The sequence below is a fragment of the Sabethes cyaneus genome, chromosome 2 (assembly GCF_943734655.1).
Source record: "Sabethes cyaneus chromosome 2, idSabCyanKW18_F2, whole genome shotgun sequence".
Taxonomy (NCBI): domain Eukaryota; kingdom Metazoa; phylum Arthropoda; class Insecta; order Diptera; family Culicidae; genus Sabethes; species Sabethes cyaneus.
The window spans coordinates 125,997,028-126,024,241 of NC_071354.1; the positions used below are offsets into that span (position 1 = coordinate 125,997,028).

The 27,214-nt window shown below is 40.0% G+C and overlaps 1 protein-coding gene across 1 annotated transcript in view; it reads left to right on the plus strand.

Moving 5' to 3' along the window:
• LOC128738116 (dipeptidyl peptidase 4) overlaps nt 1-27,214 on the plus strand; it is a gene marked incomplete at its 5' end in the record, with an annotated part of 707,787 nt that overhangs the window by 477,077 nt on the left and 203,496 nt on the right. Inside the window, one exon of the mRNA XM_053832982.1 lies at nt 9,388-9,598. Within this exon, the coding sequence (XP_053688957.1) occupies nt 9,388-9,598 (211 nt within the window). The remainder of the gene's footprint in view (nt 1-9,387; nt 9,599-27,214) is intronic.

The following is a 27,214-nucleotide window of genomic DNA, read 5'->3' on the forward strand; positions in this document are numbered from 1 at the left end:
CGGCGACCACCGGGCGGGAGTAGGTTCAGATGCTTTTTCCTGATTTACGCCGATCTGGCTCTGAGGTGCAGTTGCCCATAAGGCGCTGCCCCAACCCTCGCATGGTTCTCCCTGTTCCATAGATCGCCATGGGATCATTAAAGCGACTACTTCAAATGGGTTTGGATAGCGGCTTGAAGGGGGACCCTTTAGGATCAGAATGAGTCTTCTAAACAAATTTACAGCAAGTGCGGATACGGTGGAAAACCCGTTCGCGAGGGGAGGCATCCAACGTTCTCCACCAAGGGTAGAGAAGGATGCAACCCGAAGTGCTAGTGTGGGTGGCAAGGGCAGCGGTACGCCTGCCACGCCAGACACAGCGATGAACGGCCCATCGCTAATCAAGGCGATGGGAAAGAATAGAGAGGAACTACCCAAAGCGGAAGGAGTGCTCGGGGAGGGAGTGCAGGTACGTGCTCTCACACCAGAAATGACTCTCCAGCTTAAAAACCTGGATGAGATCACCGATGTGTGTGAGGTCGTACAGGCCCTCAAAGAGCAAAGTGGAGTGGTGGTGGCAACCGAGGCGGTTCGCCTGCGTAAGGGTCCTGTCGGGACCCAGGTAGCCACCATACGACTTCCGCTGGCGGACGGAAATGAAGCCCTGAAAGCTGCTAGGTTAAAAGTGGGGTGGTCGGTATGCCCACTAAGCGTGCTGAAGCAATCGGAGGCTTTCTTCCGATGCTTCGAGCACGGGCATAAGGCCTGGAACAGCATGGGCACGGGCATAAGGCACACACACACACACACACACACACACACACACACACACACACACACACACACACACACACACACACACACACACACACACACACACACACACACACACACACACACACACACACAAACACGCTTCGTACACCTTTTAGATGTTCTAATAAATTAGTAATCGAAATAAATTACACGCTTTCGTCGAAGATACTAGAGCTCTATCTTTTTCCCTTTAGGAGCTCCCATGTTTCTTTTATTTCGACATATTCACCTACGGGTGCCTTCATAATACCTTTTGCCTTTCTACTATATAAATATTTTTTAGATATTCCACAGTGTTTTACCCTATGTTGTACATGGTGGAATACAGCATAAATTGACTCTCAAAAAACAAGTGAGATTAGCTGCTTATAGCTGTTTTTCCCCGAGATACAGTACATTAAAGAGTACATGTAAAAATAAAAAAACAGTAATAGCTTCTAAAGGGAAAAAGATAGAGCCTTCTATTTACGACAAAAATGTGCAATTTAATTAGATTACCAATTTATTAGAACATTTTCAAGCAATACGAAGCGTTATTAAAGAGCTAGATCGAAGAAAAATCTATTTTTAAGGGTGTCCCTAAGAGCTTGGCTCTATAACTTTTTCATGTACGAAATATAAATTTTCAGTATTCAACAAAGTTTCTTAAAATTAGTTTTTATCCAAATGTTTTGTAGACAGCAATCATTTCTGACATAAAATAGAGAAAATATTTTTTGTATCTGCTTGAGGACACCCTAATGTCCGAATATTTTGTCACCACTAGAAAGTGCTTTTTAAATGAAGAAACTTTTCTGAAGCAACTATTATGCTATGTCTTAAGGTTTCGATGCCATTACTTATGTATCATTTTCTTAGCATCCCTCCCACTGCGCGACGTAATTTGTGAACAACCCCACAGTTACGTAGGCAAAATAGTGAAAAACAAATTAACAACACATTTTTGGATTATTCCTCATGTGCAGAGGGTAGCAACAACGATAATTAACGAATATTAAATGAACAGATTTTTCGTGACGTTACAACGGAGCTACGATCGTCTCTGTGCAGAGCAGAGCGTTGTAACGTCACGAAAAGTAAAAGCTGTTTAAAAATTAACTTCACTAACTATCGGAATTCTGAAAACGGCAAGTTGTTCAGTATTCATCTCTTATCAAATCATAGAAGAAAATCTTTAGATAAAATTTGAAAGAAAGCAGAATTTTCATGTTTCTTAACAGAAGAACCCAACATGAAAAAAAACAGAAGAACCAAAAGACGAATTTCTGGCGCGTTGTAACGTCACGCTGCATATTTGCTTTCCAAAACAATCTGGGCAAAGCAAATGCTATTAATTTATTCACTTTTAATAGGAAATTTTGTAATCTTTTCAAATATATAATAATATTTGGGGGTTTCTCAACGATTTCCCAGCTAAAACATAAATACTGTGCAAAGAAAAGTCAAAACGTTGTAACGTCACGGCGGAATGTGTCATAAGCAAATTACATGAGTATATTATTAGACCCAAGGATGAAATTTTGTTTTTTGTCACTAGAGAGGGCTTAAACATGTTTTTGATTAGCATTTCGATGTTAGATTAACAAACCAGCCTGCATGTTCGACGCTTAGCTGAGAGGAATTGTTTGAGTAGGATCATTTAATAGTACGATCATTGCCGGTCAGATAGACATTTAAATTTTATTTAAAATTTAATCCCTTGCAATATGAGATTGAAATCTTTTGAGATTCATGTTTGCTGAATGTTGGTTTGCTGCAGTTTGAACTTTCAGGGAAAAAAATATCAATTAAAATAAATAACTCTGCCAATACAACGACTTTTCGTAATATTTGTAACTTTTTCTCAATTTTGTGCTCTTATTATTTATATTATTTAGAAAACTGTTGAAAACTTATTAATTTGCTACATTGTACCAAAACTTTCAAATTTATGAGTTTTTAAATACAATAAATGTGACGAGTTTTGAATCAGCCTAAACGAAGAAAATGAAGAAATAAAACTAAAAATTTAATAGGGATAATATTGTTTGTATAGCGGATTTTTTATAATCAATATTTATATAATGTTATATCGCTTGTACAGTGGCAGAACAAATGAGTTGAATCAGTTCGTTCAGAAGCAAACAATCTATCTAACCTGCGCTAGATAGACGTGCAATACAGTTATAAGAATAAATGTAGACTTTTTCATCAAAGAACTGTGATAAAGTTATGTGATATTTTACTACGGTCGAATCCGAACGCAAGCTAAGTGCGCCCTGTGACTGGGCTAAAAGACCACCGTGCTAAGTGACATTTGCGCCACCCTAAAACTATTTTCTAACGCTATCGAAGGCGTTCTAGTTCCCGTCCAATCAGAAACAGCGACTTAAGTGCACTTTTTGAGAACTTTATAGTTCTGTTAGAAGTTGCTTTGTATTCCCTGCGAAGTTTAATCATTAAATACGAACTTGAAAGTATGGTTAATTACTTAAAAATTAGGCTGAATAGAGTTCTATCCGTGATACTTTCGTTGGCTGATTAATCCAAAAAATCCCCTTTTTTCGCAACTTTTGGTTACTTGGGTCTTAGTGCGTCCATTTCAATCCTTCGAAATCAGTCGTTTTGCATCAACGACAGCGAAATTGGGTAAGTCATATCCAAGAGAGGCAGCTAATTTGCTAACCAGCTATGACAACATTTCGTTTTTTATTGCGGGGATTCCCAAAATTATAGCAATTTTTATTAAAATTCTGTTGATTCGATCAACTTCTAACTCCAGCTTGTTTACTTTAGCAGTGACTAGCATTGACGTAACCAGGATTTTCGTTTGGGGGGGGGGGGGGGGGGGGGGGGGGGTTAAGCCATTGTATTCGTTAGAGAAGTTTTAAACTTAAGAGGTTCACTCGCCTCTGTAGGAAGGCCAAGTTATTATGCAGAAAACTTTCGTTTAAGAAATATATTTAATGCTCATGTTGCATAGTTTTCTTTCGAATTAAATAATTTATTTAACTAAGTATTCATGTAACACAAGTAACTTTCTAATGGTGTTAAAAGTTTGCGTACAATAGGATTACTGCTCATAAGTGTGCTGTTGAGAAGAATGTTTATAAGATTTTTGAAGACTACATAGCTTCTGGAATTCTAGCATCGAGCCTACATTTCCCTCCGCAAGACGCTTCGATCAAGGAGCATACGCCGCACAAAGCTGACGATATACAAAACACTAATCAGACCGGTAGTTCTATTCTTCAGCTGACGATTTTCTCGCCGGATCTCTTCGGAATCGGGTCGTTTGTAGGCACTTGTCGTTTGTAGGCACTTGTCGTTTGTAGGCACTCCGCGGTTATCTTCCGTTCCGTCACCTACTGCTATATCGCCTGTCGACCATCTCGCGCTCGTTTGTGATTAGATCTTCTCCCTCGTCCCTATACATGTCAGGTTTAGGTGTGTAGCCCTTACGAGTTTGGTTCACCTTCTCGTAAAACTTGCGAGTGTCAATAGCCCGGAGTTGTTCCAGTTCATTACGATCTCTGTCCCTTTTTGTCTTCAGGATCGTGGTCAACTCAATCCGCGCTCGTCGATGATTGGCCAAATTCTCTCTTGTGGATATGCTTAGATATTTTTTGTAAGCTCTTTTTTCCTCTACATCGCTTGTTGGCATTCCCCGTCAAACCAATCATTTCGTGCACTCGAGGTTTCCACTCCAAGTACCTAGGTTGCGGCCTCGTTGACGGCCGAGCGTATAATACTCCATCTAGCAGAGCTTCATCCAGTACGTGCGCGTAGTTTTCGGTAACTTGCGGGTTGTTTCACTGCCGAATGTTTAACCGAGGAGAGCGGCTTTGTCGCGAGGTACAAGCCGTTGATAGTTTTAAGCGCACATGTACTGCTACTAGGTAATGGTCCGAGTCGATATCCGGGTGCGTACGTTGGTGATGTTCGAGAAAAACCGGCCCCCGATGAGAATATGGTCGTTGACATTGGTCGATTTGGTTCGAAGTTCGTTGGTCAGGTGATCTCCAAGTGGCTTTGTGAATATCATTGTGGGAAAAGAAAGTGCTTCTGAACACCAAGTCTCGGGAAGCTGCAAAGTTGACGCATCGCTGGTCATTGTCGTTCGTGTCGGTGTGCAGGCTATGAGGCCCGATCACCGGTCTGTACATTGCTTCGCTGCCGACATGGGCGTTCATATCCCCGATGACGATCTAGATGTTCCGTCGTGAGCAGCTGTCGTACGTTGCCTCCATCTGCGCATAGAACGCTCCCTTCTCGTCGTCGGGTCTACCTTCGTGTGGACAATGCACGTTTATGATGGTGTAGTTGAAGAAACGGCCTTTTACCCTCAACACGCGCATTCTCTCGTTAATCGTTATCCAGTCCATTACGCGGTCCTGCATTTTGCCGAACACTACGAAGCCCGTTCCCAACTCGTTGGTCGCTCCACCTTTTTGAAAATGTAAGCCAAAATATTTGGGGGGGGGGGGGGGGGGATGGGGGGCCAAGGCCACCAGCTCCCCCCCTGGCTACGTGGCTGCTGACTAGGTGATGATCGTTTTGCAATGAGGCGACGCTAGCTTTCAATTCAGAATGCTCAATTTTGGTTGATTTAACTTCACACAGCAAGGTATCCAATTGTCCAAAAAGAAAATCCTCATTTTTTTTTTACTTTCACTTTCGTATCTTCGTGCAACGTAAGAACTATTGAACTAATAATGTAATGTATATACTGGACACTATCACTTATTGTTCTTACAAAATAAAATAAGCATTTACCTTATTCGCTAACCGGTTTCGGGTAGATGTTACCCATCATCGGGGCTAGGTCCAACTGATTTTGATAAGAGAGTAGTTACAACTTAAGCTTTGTTAGATGAAAGAGCGGCGATACTATCGGAGCATCGTCTGCATTCATCAAACATTGCTCAGCTGTGGTGATATGCAGGGACTCCCAAGCGTTCAAATGCGATGACTTCCTCACTGGTTTTATTAGTTTAGCACTGTTCCAGTATCGCCGCTCTTTCATCTAACAAAGCTTAAGTTGTAACTACTCTCTTATTAAAATCAGTTGGACCTAGCCCCGATGATGGGTAACATCTACCCGAAACCGGTTGGCGAATAAGGTAAATGCTTATTTTATTTTGTAAGAACAATAAGTGATAGTGTCCAGTATATACATTACATTATTAGAAAATCCTCAATTTTTTCCATTGCTCCTACTGTATTTTTACCTGCTTTCATCTCGTTCTTTGTTTCGCGCACCTTGCTCAACAATACCTGGATTTCTTTCAACACTTCGGATTCTATGCTTGAACTGGTGGTTCTCAGATAAAAATCGTTACACTCCAGTGAACAAAAATAAGGTTGCTCGCGTAATTTCCTCACATCGTTTCCTATTACATTTTTGCACTTAAAATGTTCGGCCTTTTCTATGATCTTTTTCCTCCTTTTGGCAGATAACACAAATTATCGAGTCGTCACTCATGATAAATCGTGATTATTGGGTTTACAGGGCATATAATGAATTGACAGTCACAAGAAGCAGTTTCAGCAGTTTGCTGAATATCTTTTATTCATGCGTTCATGCAAATAATTAATATTGTTTACAATTTTACATGCGTTATCATGAATTACCTTACAGATGATAATAGATAGCAAATGGACTTGTGGAAAATAATTTTTGACATAGAACTACGTCTTACGGCAAGGTTTGGAATAGGGTGTCATTCCAAAAAATCGAAAAATGCGAGCGTCACGAAAAATGATAGGCCTTGAGCGCTAATAGCTTGACGGTTTCCTGCTCGATTTTTAATATTTTTACACCAATCGATTGGAAAATCTTCTACGCATCAACCCAAATATAGAAAACCTATTGGTTTCAAAGTACGCAATATTGAAAAATTCAAAATAATGAAGCATTGTCCAACTGGAAATCCTCGCTTCGTGATTGGCTGCAAAAGACCTCTATATAGTTTTAAAGTAATTTTTAGAAAAAACTACAAGGTATACAGCCCTAAGGGTTGTACGAAACGGTGACGTAGGACTGTGTCATATAATACTCATTACATTGATAACATGTTTTAATAGATGAAGTATAACTTTATGTCTGATCATTAGATCAAAGACTAATGCAAATTGCATTTATGGCATATGCATATTTGAGTATCTGTGAGTATCATTGTTTGAGTGTTTATTTGTAAAAGAAGAGCGAAATATTCTGATTTAATTCTTCATTGAATCAATGGTGGTTTTGAAAAAAACCGTTTGAAATTGTTTGGTGGCCCTGAAAAGAACTATGTTTGAGCTGATAGCACTTATCAAAAATCAGTACTATAATTACTGTTGCCAATATATAGATGGATGTCGCTATTCGGTCCTTTAGACTCTAGGATGATGGTTGCCCGCTAATACAGGAGTGATAGGAAATACCAAATCACTGTAAAGTAGAAATGGATTAGTTTTATCAAAATACTTACCGTCCGTCAGTGCGATTGTGCGATAAATGAGAAGATGGCGAACCTAGTGTGCTATTTTATAGTCACTGGCACTGCCGTTGCTACTTGTAAGCTAGTGTAGGTGTGGGAGAAACCAGATCGGCTGCTGCTGCTGCTCAAATAATTATCCGAATGGAACGTTGACCATTTAGAAAGTGTAGAAAAATCTTTCTATTCTTCAATTACTATAGCTCTTATAACAACGGCCTGCTGCTGAATTTACTGCCAGTCAGTCGTTCCGTTTCCGTTTGCCTTCAGTGTTGGTTTGCGATAATTGCCATTGAAACTGCCGCCAAAATGCCATCGGGTATGCCTCGAGTTGCCATTAACTACCGCAAAAGTCCTTGGATTTGCATCCAATTGCCGGTGTTGCCGCCAAAATGCTATCGTTTTTACATCCAATTGCTGTCAGTGTTGCCTCCAAATGCCGTTGGTTTCGCCACCAATAGCCGTCGATGATAAATACTGACCGTCCGTCAGTGCGATCGTGCGATAAATGAGCAGGCGGCGAACCAAGTGCACCATTTTATAGTCACTGGCACTGCCGCTGCTACTTGTAAGCTAGTGTAGGTGGTGGAGGAAACCATATCGGCTGCTGCTGCTTAAATGATTGTCCGACACTGATTGAGTAAGCTATCGAACAATTTCGCATGTCTGCGATGGGGATAATGCAAAATGTAACGTAAAGTGCATCTTGTGGGATTCACGTTGGCCATTGCCCGCTGATTCCGCTTGTCTTCGGGGTCGGTGTTGCCGTCAATAGCCATCGATGTTGCCAATTGGATTAGAAAAGGGACGTGGCTAACAAAGTGGTCTCAAAGGTTATCATTTGGATCCAAATCCTTTGGTGTATCTAATTGTCGTCCGTGCCTGTGAAGCTAGGCGATCACAAGGGAAATGTATGGGAAAATTCGACCTTAAATCTTTACACACATTTTTACTATTTAGCATATAAAAAATTATTATTAATATGTTACTATAAAAATGCTGGACATTTTATCTATCCCTCGAGATATGAACTGTTATGTTTCGTTCAGTAGTATAGTAGCTATTAGCGTTTGAAATACATCATTCAAACGTTACACTTCTATTTTTCGTATAGTAAACAAAGACGTAGTCCTACGTCAAAAAGTGACAAAATCTCCCCTTCCCAACAGGTCGAAGATTCTTTGCGACGATTGAACCTAGACCAATTTGATATCTGTGCTTGGGGCCTTCCAGTTGGCTTCGAGATATGACGCTGGCCTAATAAGCCAGTCGTCGTATGTTCGAATCTCGGCTGAGAGAGGCTGATAGAGTCAATAGGATCGTAGCAATTGGCCTTCCAAGTGTCCTGCACTCTAACCGCTGGCTGCGAAGTCTGTCGTATAAAAACAGAAGGCTAAGTTTCGATAACGGAATGTAGCACCTAGGCTTTGCTTTGCTTTTTGCTAGGGAAGTACGCCAGAAAGAGTGGCAAAGTCCCCACGTCCCAACAAATTCCTTACGAACGCGATTAAACCTAGTCCAATTTGATATCTGTGCTTGGGAAGTACGCCAGAGTGCAAAACCACTCCTCTCCTTTAACCGAAGTATCAGACCCACACGCAAAAATTATAAGCGTGATTATTTTCTGTGTGTCTCACACATGTTTGCAATTTATCAATTTGAACCATCAGTTTGTCGTTATTGCCTCCTCACTGCACCCCTCCATCCTTGACAAGCATATTTTCAATGTAATTGGTCAGTACAGGATAATTATTATTAAAATATGAAACTGTGTAGGACTTGCAAATTTGCTGCAAGGCACAATACATGCTACTATTGCTAAAAAGAGACTTACGTAGTTCTGGGTCCTCTATGCGGTCGCGTCTTGTTGGAAATGTTTGCAATAAAACTTAAATTTGAATTACCCCTCTAAATGTTTTTTTTTGGAAGATATATTAAAAAATAATCAATTTTTTTTGATTGCATAACGTGATGCTGGTTCTCAAATTTTCTTTTCACGTAAAATATCATAGATCCTGAATGAATGCTTTATGACTAAGGCATTTCCGTTTACTCTCTTTTTCTGATATCCCAGTGTTGACTATTTTCCCCTGCATACTTTGAAATATACTTTGTCTTGTTATATTTACAGTTGTTCACTCAGCTTCAACACATAAATTACTTCAAGTGCTATTTGACACAAGACCGGCGTTTACAAGTAAGCTACAAGAACTTGCACTACCAACTCAAAGATCATTTGAAATACCTCTACCGCATGGAACTCGGGCCGCAGTACAATTATTGCTTCCTCCAAGCTGGCGCGAAGAGCTGCGAGATGCGGCTTTTCCAGTTCTTGTAGAAGTGTAAGTATACGATTTTTTGTGTTAGATTATAGTCACTTTAACAGATTCTGTCATTCATGACTTCTGCGGGATTGGGATTTAAATCCGAACCCTCGGCGTGAGAGGCGTGAATGCTAACCACTACACCAGGACTGACCCCACAATATAGGGGAAATGTGTATAATGTGCCCCCCCTAAGAATAAATGGATATATCTCCGTTATACTTCCCCAAATTAACGTTACAACTACGTGTATATGTTGGTATTTAAGCTGACAACCAATTGCAATTGTTTATTTCATTTAGTATTGTGGAATAAACATGCTAGGAATTATTTAATAAAAGCACCTAAATGTTGTGTTTCTCGTCTGCGCGGGGTAAAATGCCCCACATGCGGTATAATATGCCCAATGCGGTAATTTGAGTATTTCTACCAGTGACAGACCAGCTCTATTTTGTAGAAAGTAAAACTATTTCCTTTGTTTTGCAAAATATCGTTATTTTATGTAAAATAAACCTAGTTTCCACCTTCTGGTGCACTTTTTCTTTTCTGCATGGGGCACATTATACTGCAGCTGTGGCGTTTTGTACCGGGTAGTTGAATTACCTAGAATGTGGACGTTGGTAATAAATTATTCCCACCACGGTTGCTCTACAATACTAATTGAATTAAAAAATGGCAGTTGGCTTCAACTTAGATCTGTTTACCTATGTTTATAGCCACATTTGCAAAGGGGCAAATTGCACCACCGCAAGTGGGGCATATTGGCCTGCTTTTACTTATTAGAAAAAATATTAAATGCTAAAGCAAATCAAGCGTTTCATACCGTTATTTTTTGCAGGGATGTCTTCTTGAAGTTCACTTTATGCAATCGAATCGCAACAACCGGTTATTTACAGATTTTGACAAGAAAATAGCTTATGGAAATGACGCCAAAAGTTACATCGGAAGCTACTCAAAAACAAATTTATTTTTGTTTTGTTTTTACAGCATGTGACAACTGTCATACTTGCATAGTAGGCTAGTTCCATCAAATACTATGGTTTCTGGGTGGTTTTGCATTTTGATTTCGCTTGTTTAGCGAAAAACGAAGGGGGGCACATTGGCCAGGGGGGGCACGTTATACACAATTCCCCTACGATTTTTTATTCTAAAAGCGTTGAACGTGAGATTGCGTCTTATCTAGTATAAATTGTTCTAAAAATTAAAAAAATGTTAAACAGATTCTTATAGCAGATCGATTATAGTGTATTTCAACTTTTAATGTTTATTACCATATGTTTATATTGAACGAAATTTACACAGACATTTTGGGAATATCATACTAAACCGCCCAGTTAGCTCTGGGATACAGGCCAGTCGTCCTATGTTCGAGTTTCGGCTGGGCGGCAGCGCTACCACAAATCCAGATTTTTGTGCATGCATAGATTTGGGACCCGGCAGTTTTCTCCGGAGTATTTTATTTTCTCGGTGTAATCTTTTAAATAACATAAATAGTTTATGAAGTACTTTAAAATTCAGGAACATTAGAAGGGCCAGAAATCTCAGCAACAGAAATAATTGATGGATCCCAAATTTATACAGGCACAAATGTCTTTTTTTATATTGTTTATGCAGGGAGAAAATCTTCACAGACAGCACCTTCACGGTGCCGAATAGGATTCGCAAGGTGCCAACATGCGCCTACCTACTAAAAACTCTCCTGCTGCCCATTCCTGAACACTTCCCGGAACTACCGTTAGGTTTTACTTCAGGAGGGAGGACCCCAGATAACACAAAATCGTAATAGAAAGTTCACATTAAATTGTTTTCATATCAATTTCACATTACCTAAAAATAAAAAATAAGAAAACTTATCCAATTTAATTCTACTATGTGTATTTTATTCAATGACAGATACGTATTTCGCCTACGACTTGCAGGCTTCCTCAGTGTCTGTTTTCGAGCAGTCTTCGAACAGAGTTCGAAAACAGACACCGAGGAAGCCTGCAAGTCGTAGGCGAAATACGTATCTGTCATTGAATAAAATACACATAGTAGAATTAAATTGGATAAGCTTTCTTATTTTTTATTTTTAGCTTTCGTATTCTACTAAGACGCTCCAAAAACTTCAGTCAATTTCACATTGGAAATGTATAATGATTAGAGTATGTCAAATCGAAGTGAACAATAAGTTGTTTTGCAGTCGTGCGTGTCTTCATATAGAATTCATGACTGTGAATTATAAAGCAGTATAGACGATTACAATATTTGATTATATCTTAATCATATATTCAGGAGTATTTAGTTGCGTGTTATAAAAACTACGCAAAACAGAATTACAAATAATTGTCAAAATTTTCGCACGTATATCGCCTCCACTTTGGTACACATATGTTCTTATATGGCGTGAAATATAACTTTTTCGTTCAGACTTGATTTCGTGTATCTCAGTTGCAATCGAGATATACAAACCAAATGGTTTACTGGGACGTGCCTAAGACTCCGACTTATCCGTTGCGTATGTGGGTTCACACAACACCCTTGTCACTTCATACCGTTACTACCCTTCACCTAAGGCCTGGGATGGCCAATCAGCCCATTACTGATCCTAGCTAAGCTATGTTAGGCCCTGCCGTTGCAAACGTTCTAGCCGTTGCAACTCCGTTATCACATCCGTTGCCGCCCTAGCGATGGCATCCCATGCGCGCTGCTCAGCGCACATTCTTTGCACGATATTGTCGGCGTTGGTGTCTTCTCCAACGACCGCAAGCATCACCCGCCGAGTGGTCGTGAAACGCAGGCATTGAAACATCACATGATCCGCCGTTTCCTCAGCTACCATGCAAACGGGGCCAAAGGGTGAGCCTACCCGCCCACGCGTGTGTAGATACTTCTTAAAGCATCCATGTGCCGACAGAAACTGGGTAAGGAATAAGTTTAACTCACCATGTCCTCTACCGATCCAAGACGATATGTTCGAAATCAGCCTATGGGTCCACCTACCATGATCGGTGCGATCCCATTCCGCCTGCCAACGCCTAATAGAGTCCAACCTAACTCTGTCCCTAACGCCCCTGACGTTCCTCTGCCTATGGCACTCGACATCCTCGCCTAGAAGTATGCATATGGGAATCATGGCTGCAATAACCCCAATCGCATCCAATGATATGGTACGGTAGCCGCACGCAACGCGCAATGCCAACAGCCTGAACACCTTAGTCAGACATGCCTGATTGCGCTTACTCTCCAAAGCCGGGGCCCATGCTGGTGCACCATACCGTAGCATCGATATGGCAACGCTGACCATCAGGTGTCTCTTACTGCTGCTAGGACCGTAGCCGTTCGGCATGATCTTGGACAGCGCAGTAACCGCCGTTGACGCTTTACCACAAGCATAATCCATAATGCCCAGGTACTTCACACTTCGTTTGGAGACAATCACCTATCCTCCAATGATTATGTTGGCCTCTAAGGCCGACTTGCGGTTACTGATCATCACCGCTTCCGTCTTGTGGTGGGCCAGTCGTAGATTGACGCCCGCCATCCAGCCCTCTATTATGCTTATGGCGTCCGATGCCAGCATTTCCACCTCCTCTAGAAACTCGCCTACCACTGTAAGGACGAAATCATCGGCGAAACCAGTGATCTCGACCCCATTGAGTAGTTCGAGCCTCAGCCCATCGTACATGGCATTCCAGAGCGTGGGGCCGAGAATCGAGCCCTGTGGAACACTCGCTGTCACTTTGTACTTCTTCGCCACGGACTTTATGGCCTCTACAGTGAACTTCCCCTTACGGAAACCAAACTGCGAGCTTGCCAAGCCAACATCACTTTTCACCACAGGCGTCAGCCTGTTTAGGATTACCCGCTCTAGCAATTTGTCTAACGTGTCCAAATTTACCTAACGTAGGCAAATTGGCCTGTATGACCAAGGCTCACCAGGCGGTTTCCCCGGCTTTGGCAACAGTACCAATCTTTGGACTTTCCATTTGTCTGAAAATTCGCATACCTCTAGGCAATTCTGAAGCGTCTCTCTAAACTTATGCTTATGGATATGCTTGGATCGCCACTTTGAGTGCCTCGTTCGGAATCCCGTCAGGACCGGGCGCTTTCTTCGTTTTTAAACCCCTGGCAATTACGATGAGTTCCTTTCGTGACCGGAATGAGGACATCATTTGATTGACCGTACGGGGTCAGAGGCCACCAAGCTAGATCGAGTTGCGGACAGAGCCCTTCCACGATGACTTTCAGCTTTTAGGGGCAGGTTTCCTGCGGAGCGGATGTACCCTTCATCTTTTTCATCACCACCTGGTATGCACCGCCCCAGGGCACAGTGGGGCGACTCCATACAAATGCTAGCCAAGCAAAAAAATCTCTTTAAATCAAGGATAGTATGTGGTTCTTAAGTAATTTTGGGGTGCTGAGTCCGAATTTCAGGTGTATTTTGCATAGGAACGTATATTTTTTGGGATAGGGAGAATTTTCAACTATTTTTCAAGTATTTTCCAAGTATAAAGACGTATAAGAAATGGGGATCATTTGAAAAACTATTGCAGATGGATTTTTATAGGATAAAACATTTTATAAAACAATACAAAGGAAGTATGAGCTTTAATTAACAACACAAAATCACATATAAGCTAATATTAATCAAAATTCAAAACTTTTCCCCTTATTGGTTTTTTAAATTTTCTTTTTCTCCATCTTCTTTTTCTTCTTCTTCTTATTCTTCTTCTTATTCTTTTTCTTCTTCTTCTTCTTGGTCTTCTTCTCCTTCTGCAGAATCACTCGTTTCACATTTCGTCTTTCAATAGTAATATAGCGTTCTCAGGAAGATTTTTCTAATTATATTTTTCCGTTTCGAAGAAGCTATAAACTTTATTCAGAGAAATTAGAAGACGAATAATTCTATCACGATTTGTATTTTCACACTCATTTTTGCATGTAAAATATTGTCTTGTATTTTTATCACTATATTTATCATGAGGCAATAACCTTGTTTTCATGAGGGTCACTACCGGTGTAGTGACTAGCATTCACGCCTCTTACACCGAGGATCTGGGTTCAATTCCCAACCCCACAGAAGTCACGAATGGCCCAAGTTGTGACTATAATTAAACAAAAAGAAACTTATTTTTGTGCTTCTTCTGTCATTCGTTTTATGAGTAATATAGTTGTCCAGATTCATTTATGACCGCGAATTCATATTCTTTGCATTGCAGTGGACGTGTTATATAAGGAGTATACCCTGACGTAAAGGTTTTTGGTATACAAACAATAAGTTTCGAATTTTTCTGAACTAATGTGTTCAAGAACTTGCTATGAGAAAATTTCTCAACCTTTTAATTAATTTCATATCTATACCCGTGATTTCAGAACTAATACCAGGGGTGACATTGCGATTCTCGTTTCGAGTGATTTTGGTTCGCTTCGCCTATTCGTTTAACTTGGTCGAAACGAACCAAAATCATTCGAAACGAGAATCGCAATGTCACCCCAGGATTGGCATAAAATCTTCGAGCTGTATATCCGTCATTACTATCGCTGTATCCTCCAGATTTTCTCCAACCTCTAAAATCTAGTCAATATGCAATATGGACCGCGCTTTCGAAGCAGCTTATCCAACCATGTAAAGGAGATATGTCATAATTGAGATATCCTACGTTTACTTTGAGTGTATGCATTTTGTCTATATTATTGAATTCTGATATAGTAGCCTTACAAGCGTAACATCTGTACTCTGCGCTACTCTGCGCTAAATGAGACTATATCTATTTGAGAGTTCATATTTTACGCTAACTTTTACCGGTAGTGACAATAGTGGCGAACCTTGCCTTCAAAACTTTTAAGCGTGTTTTACGCGAAAATATAGCACTTTTTTAATGAAAATAAATATTGTGGCATACTTTGATAAAATTATTGCATACTCAATTATTGGGATTTATTCAGCATTATTTTTTGAAGAACTTTTGAAATTGAAATGAAATTTAAAATTGTGGCATACTTTGATAAAATTACTGCATACTCAATTATTGGGATTTATTCAGCACTATTTTTTGAAGAACTTTTCCTTTGACGCCGTTGAAATCCGAGCTACCATTAGACCTCTAGCATGTTTTGAAATATTGGATTATTTAAAAAAAAACGCTAAAACATGCTGAGATAGCATACGGGTCATTCCACGTCAAGTGTCCGAGTGACCTGTAATCGACCTTCTCGGATTTTCACCAAACTCGGCCAGATTGTTCGTTTTGGGTCAAGAAGCAAAAATCCCAAGTTTAGTGCCGATTGGACTTTCCCTCGATTTTTGGGAACCCCCCCTTTTATTAAAGCACCATTTTCGTCAAATTCGCAGACAGATAGACAGACAGAAATCCTTTTTTATATAGAAGATAATCGTCTTTGCGGCAATACTTTACAGTTGGGTGGCCGATTAAACACTTGCCATATATCTCTGAAATTTTGCAAATGTTAATGCAGACAAGAAAATAATTTTAAATATTTCTTTGATTAGAAATAATTAAAATTATTTCCAGGAATCCTTTGTTGAGGCTGTGTTGGTATTAATAAGAATAAGAATAAGAATAAGATTGGACTTTCCCTCGATTTTTGGGAACCCTCCCTCTTATTAGAAAAAGCATCATTTTCGTCAAATTCGCTTATTTTCTTTTGCTTATATCTTCGTAAATATTCAATTTAGCAAAAAACTTTATTCTACATTTTCATGGAAAATCATCTGAGAAATCCGAAAAAATATTAGTTTTTTGCGGCTAAATTTGTATTTTTCTCTCAATGAGTACAATTTGATCTCAAAAATTTCAACACCATCGTGGTCCTCAGACTTTTTTACATAAGAATCACTCAAAACCACGAGGTGTTCCGTCCCGTTCTCGAGAAATAGCGTTTTGAAACAAACAATTCCCAATTTCTCATGTAAAACTGTAAACAAAATGAAACTTCCTAGCAATAAGTAAATAACAAAACCCGATTTAATCCACCTAGTGGTGAAAGGAACCTGTGTTATACGGTCTTACTTGCTATTTGAGATAGAAATCGAAGTCGTTTTCGGAACATAATTCATCTATTGGTTATCGTTGCGTAGTGCGTTGGTTTACATAAAATTTTTGAAAATTGAATAAGTTTACAAAATTTGAACAAAATAGGAACACTTTTAAATTTTGATAGATCCTTTTTTCATGAAATTGCTGAGTAAGGATAAGTAAGTTGTTATTAACCTGAGTAAGTGCAAATAAAAGTAAGTTGTAAGAGGAAATCTTATTCTTTAACATATACATTGTCTAGTAAAGGTCTAGTTTATAGGTTTTTGAGCTATGCATAGTTTCCTGTAATGCCATTCTATTTGAATCACATCAATAGAGTTTTCTTGAATAATTTTCATCTATTTTTATTAACGTTCGGTTACTCACGCTGTTGTATTTTGTACAACACGTATAGGTTTTTCAACGCCATATTGTTATAAAGTTACAAAACGCTGTTTAACTAACGTATATTCTGCAACAAACTTATTGTGCGCAAAATGTCCTAATTATTCAATGCATTAATAATTTAAATTGTTGGGAAAGTGTATGCAGCAAATGTAAAATGTTTGAAATGTAACCGTCTGCTGGTAGTCAGGTAATTCGGAGTCAAAATTGGGGTATTCCTTATAATCAAAGTTCTACAGTTCCTAAACAAGCAAACATACAGGTATACTATTTTCAGCAAAGTTGTGTATTTTTACTATTTGTACAATTTTGTAGTACTTGAAAAAGTCATACAACAATTACAAAAAGAGCAAAAATAGAAAAACTGATTTTACAAATTCATATACAATAAATAAGATTTTTCTATCTTCGCTGCAGAGATAGAAGGTTACTGTCTTTAGCAATATATCTTGTAATAATATGCTCTATAACTTTGCAGAACACATCAATGTGTTATATTGACACTGAAGAAAAATATTTTATTTATTTCACTTTAAGGGGGATTAATCAAAATTTGAGTTCCACCAAACGATAGAGCTTTCAAGAAACTCTTCCAAAGGTTCGATAAACCTAAAACCAAGTTTTCCCAATCAAAACTCTAGTGCACACGTTTTCTTTGGTTTGGGGCTATTTTGCGCGCGAGTAACTGTGTTACAAAAGTTGGCGCGAGCGTTCGAGGGTTAATATCTTTTGACCGCTACAACCAATTCTTATGAAATTTTGCATATATATTCGTAGTGTCAAAACCTCTCGTTTGATATTAAAATCTTTGAAATTAGGTAAATTATGTTGGTTAAAATCTGAACTAATTTTTGTTAATTTTGGTGTGGTGTATACGGTTGCTCGTAACTTTCAAATTAAACGTCCAATCAAAAAATCATTCAATAGTGATCTATTAGGATATATTATCTTTCAAATGAGACTAATAGCGCATAAATCGGTTTAGTCATCTCTAAGAAACAGGCGATAATTATTACCTTGTCAAAACAGGTTTTTTAAGCATAACTTTTAAAATACTTGTTTGTTTTCAATTAACAACTCCTGAACAATTTAGTTTTAATAAGGGCTAAGATACTATACTAAGATCGTTGAAATCGGTCATGTAGTTCCGGTGAAACCCGTGTCACGTATTTTTCACATTTTTGCTTATAACTTTTAAACGAAATGTCGTATCACGAAACAACTCAATAGTGATCTATTAGACAATAATACCTTTCAAACAAAAGTAATAGCGAACGATTCGGTTCAGCCATCTCTGAGAAACAGGCTATAGAAAAAAATCATTACATACATACACACACACCCAGACATTGCTCAAATCGTCGAACCCTATCGATTGATATATGTGACTTGGCCCTCCGGGCCTCGGATCAATTTCGTGTTTTTCGACCAATTTTTAAACCTTTGTTATAGTATAACAAAGGTAAAAAAGCAAAATTAATCTGGTTTAATCTAAAGCAACATTGCGCTGTTGTGGAAGCATAGAAACAGTATATAATATAACAAAAGTTTGTTTTTGAGCTTCTTTTTTTTTAACGAGTAGGGAAATCTGCTATCAGACACCTGAGAAGACAACTCAGGGAATGGGGTTTGGTATCCCGACCCCCCTACTCGAGTCTCCAGCCTCAATCCCCCCTGGCACCACCTTATCGGTATTACTTCAGGGAGGGGCTATTGTGCTTAACGCACACTCTTAGATAAGCGTCTTAGCAGAATACAAAAGTTGGGTGAAAGAAAAGTCAAACCTATTTTCACAATAAAATTCCACTATTAATTTTAATTCAACAGATACGCTTTTCACCTTCTACTTGAAGGCTTCATAAATGTCTGTTTTCGAATTGTTTTGTAGTTTAGATTTTTCTTTCATTCAAGAATATAATATAGTTTTTCCTAACAGTGACGCCAACTTCACAGTTTTCACTAGCATTTGAACATTATAAATTCATATCAATATTTCATATCAGTATTAACAGTATTAATATATTTTTATTTCTCCAAATAATTCTTTCCTTGTGCCTTTTCTGCTTATTTTTTTGATACTTTATATGTAGTCCCTGAATTTGATTCGGAAACTATTTTCATTATAACAGAATTGGTACTAACAGGAATTACTGCGATCGGATACCAGGAATAGATGCTGCTGACTTCCTTTTCTTCGCAACTCCGGCGAAGAATTAATTTATTTCATATGAATTATATAGAAACCTAAACAATGATATATACTGCTCGTTTCGTCAATACAATACAGATTTTCGTTATAAGCAATTAGGCATTGATAATTCTTTTTTTGCATTTTGCTTTGCGCAAGTGAATGGTATTGTTGCACAGTTGACATTATATCACCCCTGCTGCTAGCCATCTCACATGGTTGAAGGCATGAGAATCTAGGAATTGTTTGTTTGACTTTTCGTTCACTCAATTTTCGTATTCTGCTAAGACGCTCAAAAACAAACTTTAGTTGTATTATATACTGTTTATTAAACCAGAATAATTTTGCTTTATTTTGATATTTGCTTATTGCTAGGAAATTTTATTTTGTTTGATTTTACTTGAAAAATTGGGAATTGTTTGTTTCAAAACGCTATATCTCGAGAACGGGACCGAACACCTCAGGATTTTGAGTGATTTTTATGTGAAAAATGCTGAGGACCACGATGGTGTTGAAATTTTTGAGATCAAATTGTACTCAATGAGAGAAAAATACAAATTTAGTTTTCAAATCGAAAATAACAATATTTGGCAGCGCTGCCGCAAAAATCTAGTATTTTTTCCGGATTTCTCAGATGATTTTCCATGAAAATGTAGAATAAAGTTTTTTGCTAAATTAAATATTTACGAAGATATAAGCAAAAGAAAATAAGCGAATTTGACGAAAATGATGCTTTTTCTAATAAGAGGGAGGGTTCCCAAAAATCGAGGGAAAGCCCAATCTTATTCTTATTTATATTCTTATTAATACCAACACAGCCTCAACAAAGGATTCCTGGAAATAATTTTAATTATTTCTAATCAAAGAAATATTTAAAATTATTTTCTTGTCTACATTAACATTTGCAAAATTTCAGAGATATATGGCAAGTGTTTAATCGGCCACCCAACTGTAAAGTATTGCCGCAAAGACGATTATCTTCTATATAAAAAAGGATTTCTGTCAAATTTGGTTCCATTTGCTTGATTAGTTCTCGAGTTATGAGGAAATTTGTATTTCATTTGTATAAGAGCCCCCCTCCTAAAGTGAGGAAGGGTCCCAGTTCATCATAGAAAAAAATGTTGTCTCCAAAAACACCCACGTGCCAAATTTTGTTCCATTTGCTTGATTAGTTCTGGAGTTATGAGGAAATTTGTATTTCGTTTGTATAGGAGCCCCCCCTCTTAAAGTGGGGAGGGGTCCTTATTTACCATAGAAAATATTCTTGCCCTCGAAAACTTTCACATGCCAAATTTTGGTTCCATTTGCTTGATTAGTTCTTCAGTTATGAGGAAATTTGTATTTCATGTGTATAGGATCCCCCCCTCCTAAAACGGGCAGGGGTCCCAATTCGTCATAGAAAAAATTTTTGTCTCCAAAAACACCCACGTGCCAAATTTGGTTCCATTTGCTTAATTACTTCTCGAGTTATGAGGAAAATTGTGTTTCTTTGGTACAGGAGCCCCCCTCTTAAAGTGGGGAGGGGTCCCAATTTACTATAGAAAATATTCTTGCCCTCGAAAACCTTCACATGCCAAATTTGGTTCCATTTGCTTGATTAGTTCTCGAGTTATGAGGAAATTTGAATGGAAGCCCCCCCTTTTAAAGATGAGAGGAGTTATAATTCCCCTTATAAAGAGGGGAGGGGTCTCAATTTACCATAGAATAAATTCTTGTCACCGAAAACACCCACATGCCAAATTTTGTTCTATTTGCTTGATTAGTTGTCGAGTTATGCAGAAATTTGTGTTTCATTTGTATGGGAGTCCCCCCCTCTTAGTGGGGGGAGGGGTTTCTAACCATCACTAAAACCTTTCCTGGCCCCAAAAAACCTCTACATGCATATTTTCATGCCGATTGGTTCAGTAGTTTTCGATTCTATAAGGAACATACGGACAGACAGACAGACAGACAGACAGACAGACAGACAGACAGACAGACAGACAGACAGACAGACAGACAGACAGACAGACAGACAGACAGACAGACAGACAGACAGACAGACAGACAGACAGACAGACAGACAGACAGACAGACAGACAGACAGACAGACAGACAGACAGACAGACAGACAGACAGACAGACAGACAGACAGACAGACAGACAGACAGACAGACAGACAGACAGACAGACAGACAGACAGACAGACAGACAGACAGACAGACAGACAGACAGACAGACAGACAGACAGACAGACAGACAGACAAACAGTCTGTCTGTCTGTCTGTCTGTCTGTCTGTCTGTCTGTCTGTCTGTCTGTCTGTCTGTCTGTCTGTCTGTCTGTCTGTCTGTCTGTCTGTCTGTCTGTCTGTCTGTCTGTCTGTCTGTCTGTCTGTCTGTCTGTCTGTCTGTCTGTCTGTCTGTCTGTCTGTCTGTCTGTCTGTCTGTCTGTCTGTCTGTCTGTCTGTCTGTCTGTCTGTCTGTCTGTCTGTCTGTCTGTCTGTCTGTCTGTCTGTCTGTCTGTCTGTCTGTCTGTCTGTCTGTCTGTCTGTCTGTCTGTCTGTCTGTCTGTCTGTCTGTCTGTCTGTCTGTCTGTCTGTCTGTCTGTCTGTCTGTCTGTCTGTCTGTCTGTCTGTCTGTCTGTCTGTCTGTCTGTCTGTCTGTCTGTCTGTCTGTCTGTCTGTCTGTCTGTCTGTCTGTCTGTCTGTCTGTCTGTCTGTCTGTCTGTCTGTCTGTCTGTCTGTCTGTCTGTCTGTCTGTCTGTCTGTCTGTCTGTCTGTCTGTCTGTCTGTCTGTCTGTCTGTCTGTCTGTCTGTCTGTCTGTCTGTCTGTCTGTCTGTCTGTCTGTCTGTCTGTCTGTCTGTCTGTCTGTCTGTCTGTCTGTCTGTCTGTCTGTCTGTCTGTCTGTCTGTCTGTCTGTCTGTCTGTCTGTCTGTCTGTCTGTCTGTCTGTCTGTCTGTCTGTCTGTCTGTCTGTCTGTCTGTCTGTCTGTCTGTCTGTCTGTCTGTCTGTCTGTCTGTCTGTCTGTCTGTCTGTCTGTCTGTCTGTCTGTCTGTCTGTCTGTCTGTCTGTCTGTCTGTCTGTCTGTCTGTCTGTCTGTCTGTCTGTCTGTCTGTCTGTCTGTCTGTCTGTCTGTCTGTCTGTCTGTCTGTCTGTCTGTCTGTCTGTCTGTCTGTCTGTCTGTCTGTCTGTCTGTCTGTCTGTCTGTCTGTCTGTCTGTCTGTCTGTCTGTCTGTCTGTCTGTCTGTCTGTCTGTCTGTCTGTCTGTCTGTCTGTCTGTCTGTCTGTCTGTCTGTCTGTCTGTCTGTCTGTCTGTCTGTCTGTCTGTCTGTCTGTCTGTCTGTCTGTCTGTCTGTCTGTCTGTCTGTCTGTCTGTCTGTCTGTCTGTCTGTCTGTCTGTCTGTCTGTCTGTCTGTCTGTCTGTCTGTCTGTCTGTCTGTCTGTCTGTCTGTCTGTCTGTCTGTCTGTCTGTCTGTCTGTCTGTCTGTCTGTCTGTCTGTCTGTCTGTCTGTCTGTCTGTCTGTCTGTCTGTCTGTCTGTCTGTCTGTCTGTCTGTCTGTCTGTCTGTCTGTCTGTCTGTCTGTCTGTCTGTCTGTCTGTCTGTCTGTCTGTCTGTCTGTCTGTCTGTCTGTCTGTCTGTCTGTCTGTCTGTCTGTCTGTCTGTCTGTCTGTCTGTCTGTCTGTCTGTCTGTCTGTCTGTCTGTCTGTCTGTCTGTCTGTCTGTCTGTCTGTCTGTCTGTCTGTCTGTCTGTCTGTCTGTCTGTCTGTCTGTCTGTCTGTCTGTCTGTCTGTCTGTCTGTCTGTCTGTCTGTCTGTCTGTCTGTCTGTCTGTCTGTCTGTCTGTCTGTCTGTCTGTCTGTCTGTCTGTCTGTCTGTCTGTCTGTCTGTCTGTCTGTCTGTCTGTCTGTCTGTCTGTCTGTCTGTCTGTCTGTCTGTCTGTCTGTCTGTCTGTCTGTCTGTCTGTCTGTCTGTCTGTCTGTCTGTCTGTCTGTCTGTCTGTCTGTCTGTCTGTCTGTCTGTCTGTCTGTCTGTCTGTCTGTCTGTCTGTCTGTCTGTCTGTCTGTCTGTCTGTCTGTCTGTCTGTCTGTCTGTCTGTCTGTCTGTCTGTCTGTCTGTCTGTCTGTCTGTCTGTCTGTCTGTCTGTCTGTCTGTCTGTCTGTCTGTCTGTCTGTCTGTCTGTCTGTCTGTCTGTCTGTCTGTCTGTCTGTCTGTCTGTCTGTCTGTCTGTCTGTCTGTCTGTCTGTCTGTCTGTCTGTCTGTCTGGCTGGCTGTCTGTCTGTCTGTCTGTCTGTCTGTCTGTCTGGCTGTCTGTCTGTCTGTCTGTCTGTCTGTCTGTCTGTCTGTCTGTCTGTCTGTCTGTCTGTCTGGCTGTCTGTCTGGCTGTCTGTCTGTCTGTCTGTCTGTCTGTCTGTCTGTCTGTCTGTCTGTCTGTCTGTCTGTCTGTCTGTCTGTCTGTCTGTCTGTCTGTCTGTCTGTCTGTCTGTCTGTCTGTCTGTCTGTCTGTCTGTCTGTCTGTCTGTCTGTCTGTCTGTCTGTCTGTCTGTCTGTCTGTCTGTCTGTCTGTCTGTCTGTCTGTCTGTCTGTCTGTCTGTCTGTCTGTCTGTCTGTCTGTCTGTCTGTCTGTCTGTCTGTCTGTCTGTCTGTCTGTCTGTCTGTCTGTCTGTCTGTCTGTCTGTCTGTCTGTCTGTCTGTCTGTCTGTCTGTCTGTCTGTCTGTCTGTCTGTCTGTCTGTCTGTCTGTCTGTCTGTCTGTCTGTCTGTCTGTCTGTCTGTCTGTCTGTCTGTCTGTCTGTCTGTCTGTCTGTCTGTCTGTCTGTCTGTCTGTCTGTCTGTCTGTCTGTCTGTCTGTCTGTCTGTCTGTCTGTCTGTCTGTCTGTCTGTCTGTCTGTCTGTCTGTCTGTCTGTCTGTCTGTCTGTCTGTCTGTCTGTCTGTCTGTCTGTCTGTCTGTCTGTCTGTCTGTCTGTCTGTCTGTCTGTCTGTCTGTCTGTCTGTCTGTCTGTCTGTCTGTCTGTCTGTCTGTCTGTCTGTCTGTCTGTCTGTCTGTCTGTCTGTCTGTCTGTCTGTCTGTCTGTCTGTCTGTCTGTCTGTCTGTCTGTCTGTCTGTCTGTCTGTCTGTCTGTCTGTCTGTCTGTCTGTCTGTCTGTCTGTCTGTCTGTCTGTCTGTCTGTCTGTCTGTCTGTCTGTCTGTCTGTCTGTCTGTCTGTCTGTCTGTCTGTCTGTCTGTCTGTCTGTCTGTCTGTCTGTCTGTCTGTCTGTCTGTCTGTCTGTCTGTCTGTCTGTCTGTCTGTCTGTCTGTCTGTCTGTCTGTCTGTCTGTCTGTCTGTCTGTCCGTATGTTCCTTATAGAATCGAAAACTACTGAACCAATCGGCATGAAAATATGCATGTAGAGGTTTTTTGGGGCCAGGAAAGGTTTTAGTGATGGTTAGAAACCCCTCCCCCCACTAAGAGGGGGGGACTCCCATACAAATGAAACACAAATTTCTGCATAACTCGACAACTAATCAAGCAAATAGAACAAAATTTGGCATGTGGGTGTTTTCGGTGACAAGAATTTATTCTATGGTAAATTGAGACCCCTCCCCTCTTTATAAGGGGAATTATAACTCCTCTCATCTTTAAAAGGGGGGGCTTCCATTCAAATTTCCTCATAACTCGAGAACTAATCAAGCAAATGGAACCAAATTTGGCATGTGAAGGTTTTCGAGGGCAAGAATATTTTCTATAGTAAATTGGGACCCCTCCCCACTTTAAGAGGGGGGCTCCTGTACCAAAGAAACACAATTTTCCTCATAACTCGAGAAGTAATTAAGCAAATGGAACCAAATTTGGCACGTGGGTGTTTTTGGAGACAAAAATTTTTTCTATGACGAATTGGGACCCCTGCCCGTTTTAGGAGGGGGGGATCCTATACACATGAAATACAAATTTCCTCATAACTGAAGAACTAATCAAGCAAATGGAACCAAAATTTGGCATGTGAAAGTTTTCGAGGGCAAGAATATTTTCTATGGTAAATAAGGACCCCTCCCCACTTTAAGAGGGGGGGCTCCTATACAAACGAAATACAAATTTCCTCATAACTCCAGAACTAATCAAGCAAATGGAACAAAATTTGGCACGTGGGTGTTTTTGGAGACAACATTTTTTTCTATGATGAACTGGGACCCTTCCTCACTTTAGGAGGGGGGCTCTTATACAAATGAAATACAAATTTCCTCATAACTCGAGAACTAATCAAGCAAATGGAACCAAATTTGACATGTAAGTGGTTTTGGACGCAAGATTTTTTTCTATGGTGAATTGAGACCCCTCTCTTCTTTAGAAAGCGAGTTATGGCCCATCTCCCCTTTAAGAGAGTGGGCTTCCATACAAATGAAATGCAAATTTCCTCTTATCTCGAGAACTAATCAATCAAATGGAACCAAATTTGGCATGTGGGAGTTTTAGATGGCAGAAATTTTTTCGATGGTGAATTACGACCTCTTCCCCTTTTAAGAAGGGAGCTCCCATACAAATGAAATTCAAACACGCGCTGAGACATAAAAACTCATAACTTCCAGAGTTTTCATTTCTCCATTTCCAAATTTTGCATGCTTCTTCGAGAAAGATGGACAAATATTTTAAAATAAAAAAAATCGAGAAAAAAAAGTTCCAACTTTGAAAAAATTGCAATTGTTTATAAAAATGCACTATTTAACTATTGAAAAACAATCGAGAGGAGGTATGGTATACCAATTTTGAAAGCTTGTGGAATAGTGATCACATCTGGTAGAAAGTCATTTTTTGATATTACAAACTATGTTTACAATCAGTATTTAAAAAAATAGTGATTTTTCCAGATTACAATACTTTAAAAAATCATATCTTGCGAATTCCAACAGTAACATCGAAATACAAAAATACGTGTCGATTTTTTTTTGAACAAAGAACGTAAAAAAAATATTGCGAAGAGAAAAAAAATTTTGACCCATATACTGCATTCTTCTTGCCAATCTGAACACAGCGAATATATTTGCATAAACCGAATTTTTGTTTCAAACAAAAAAAAAATGCGTTTGAAATTGGCAGAATCGATGATGACTAATTTCACCTTCATACAGAATCGTATTATAACCGAACACTACAGCTGTAGCACATTTTTCCAACACAGATATCAAATTCGCCGAGGTTTAATCGTGTCGCAGTAAAGAATTTGCGATCTGTTGGGTAGCATTGGGCGATACTGCGAGAAGCATCGATATTCGAATATCGATACACATTTTTTAAAAGTATCGATCCGGCTGAAATATCGGGCGGCAAGTATCGATATCGGTATCGATACACTGACAGGGTGTACGCAACCACAACGAAAACCATACTTTTGTTTATTATTTAGCTTAATTTTCATCCGTTTTTTCAGCAAATCCGTTTTCTTAAGTCGGTAAACCGACTTTTTGCCAGATTGACCGGTCACCAGCTTTGCAAGTGAAAAACCGGCCGGGCCGGCCAGAAATCGAGCACTCAGCAACCTTACAGACAAAAATGCTAGAAATGGAACCTATGAATAAAAGCGAGGTGACCATATCGGTCGAACTAAAAAATCAGAACATTTTCTGCCCAAACATGCGGATGAAGCTTTAGATTCGACAAACCAATTAATTTAACCCCCTTCCACCTCTGTTTACGCTACAAAAGGTACAAGCCATACAAAACTGGACAATAATGATGACCGTGAGAATGTACCTCTACAATCATACAGATAACTAAATTAAACACTTTGCTCTACAAGTGGTAACACCAACAGGTAACAATGCTCCTAATGGCCCTTAACACCTAATACAGTAAACATCCAAACATTGAAATAACTGTAGAGCGTAACACTTGCTGAGACAGATGAAAGTCAAACACTGCTGAAATTTGGTTGAATGCATGTTGCAGACCAGTGATGGCGCTATCAGCAAGAGAGACTAAAAAAAAAATGCTACGTTGTAGCGACCCGGGGTGGATTGTGCTATATCAAGAACTCCCAAGTCAGTTTCATCCTGGTGCCAATGGTGCATTC